Genomic DNA, 1,805 nt, shown 5'->3' on the forward strand with positions numbered 1-1,805 from the left:
ATGCAAGAGCCACACTATGGACCTACATGGAGGTGTTGGAGATACTAAGAGCTAGATAATGGAATGATTTGTTTTCCCTCTCATCCAGAAATTTGGCACTATAAAAGTACATGTGAACTTCCTAGGGAAAAAAAAATACTTTTTTTTTTTCCACTTCTAAGTGTATTCTTTCATATATGTTGAGGACTTACTGAGTATAAATCATTGTGATAGAGGCTGGCGTGAATACCAGAATGCCTGGTGTCTACTTTCATGGCTGGTATTTTGTAAGCGTGCGTCATTGTTTGGTCCCGAAATGCAGCCCTCCTAGTGATTGGTGCCTGGCTTACAGGCAGACTCAGGAATGTCGCATCTTCTCAGCCTCTCTAAACACTGAGCTCCCCGTCTCGTTGAGCGCCTCTTCTGTCTGTGATGTCAGAGAGTCCTCCATTTGCTACGCCTAACAATGTAGACAGAAGACAGGTCAAAAGACAATCCGCAAACTTTTGCTATCCTTCTGCACCCGCCTTCCCCAGCACCTTCTTCATGGCTTCTTTAACATCCTTGTTTCTCAGTGTGTAGATCAGGGGGTTAACACTGGGAGTGACGATCGTGTAGAAGAGAGTGAGGAACTTGCCCCGGTCCTGGGAATAAGTGTTTGCTGGCTGGAGGTACATGTATATGATGGTGCCGTAGAAGAGAGAGACGACGATTAGGTGGGAGCTGCAGGTGTTGAAGGCTTTCTTTCGCCCAGTGGCTGACTTGATCCGAAACACCGCTCGCGCTATATAGCCATAAGAGACGAGAATGAGGATGAGTGGTGCCAGGATGATGAAGATTGCCAAGGCGAACGCCAGCGCCTCAAGGCTCATGGTGTCTACGCAGGCCATGCTGATTAGTGCTGGCATCTCACAGAGAAAGTGGTCCACCCGCCTGTGCCCACAGCGGGATAGCATCAACGTCTGGGGTGCCATTATGAGGGAATTGCCAAAGCCACTGAGCCATGCCACTGAAGCCAGCTGCCCACAGAGTCGAGAGTGCATGATGACGGTGTAGTGCAGGGGTCTACAGACCGCAGCGTAGCGGTCGTAGGCCATCACGGCCAGGAGGACGCACTCCACCCCTCCTAGCGCCAGGACGAAGTAGAGCTGGATGGCGCAGCCCACATAGCTGATGGTCTTGTCTGAGCCCCAAAGGTTGTAGAGCATCTGAGGGATGGAGCCCGTGGTGAAACACATGTCCAGAAATGAGAGGTTGGCCAAAAAGAAATACATTGGTGTGTGCAGCCGGGAATCCAGAGCGGAAAGCAAGATGATGGTCATGTTGCCAAGAAGAGTCAGCAGGTAAAAAGTGAGGATGACCACAAAGAGGATCAGCTCTAGGTGGGGGCGGTCGGAGAAGCCCACCAGGATGAAGCCTTCGAAAGAGCTGGTGTTGTCTTTCTCCATCACCTCTGGCCACGTATCACCTGTTAGGAGAAAGATGAGCATCTTTGAAGAGGGTAGAAAGGCACCTGGGCGGCTCAGTCAGTTAAGTGTCCAACTCTTGGTTTTGGCTTGGGTCATGATCTCAGGGTTGTGAGATGGAGCCCCTTCTCGGGCTTCTCCCTGGGTGTAGAGCTGCTCAAAGTTCTTTTTCTCCCTCTGCCCCTCCCTCACTCTACCCCCGACACCCTCACAACTGCTCACACTCGCACACTCTCTCTCAAAGAAATGAACAAATGAACAGAGAGTATAGATAGACTCCCTCAAAATGAAATGACGGGTAAAATGGTAGAAGGGAAATGCCTTTGGAAATGCTGAATGCTTGACTCAGGATTTCAGTAA

General features: G+C 50.1%; 1 protein-coding gene across 1 annotated transcript; it reads right to left on the reverse strand.

The window, feature by feature from the left end:
• Positions 1-253: 253 nt before the first annotated feature.
• Positions 254-1,427, reverse strand: LOC125102001 (putative olfactory receptor 2W6). The gene has a single exon (XM_047732690.1). The coding sequence runs from the start codon at positions 1,425-1,427 to the stop codon at positions 489-491; it is 939 nt and encodes a 312-aa protein (XP_047588646.1). The 3' UTR covers positions 254-488.
• Positions 1,428-1,805: the final 378 nt, after the last annotated feature.

The sequence above is a fragment of the Lutra lutra genome, chromosome 6, assembly GCF_902655055.1.
Source record: "Lutra lutra chromosome 6, mLutLut1.2, whole genome shotgun sequence".
Lineage (NCBI taxonomy): Eukaryota > Metazoa > Chordata > Mammalia > Carnivora > Mustelidae > Lutra > Lutra lutra.

Bases quoted from the DNA above. Each gene is read 5' to 3' on its own strand.
- LOC125102001 (XM_047732690.1), bottom strand. From the start codon at position 1,427: ATGGAGAAAGACAACACCAGCTCTTTCGAAGGCTTCATCCTGGTGGGC.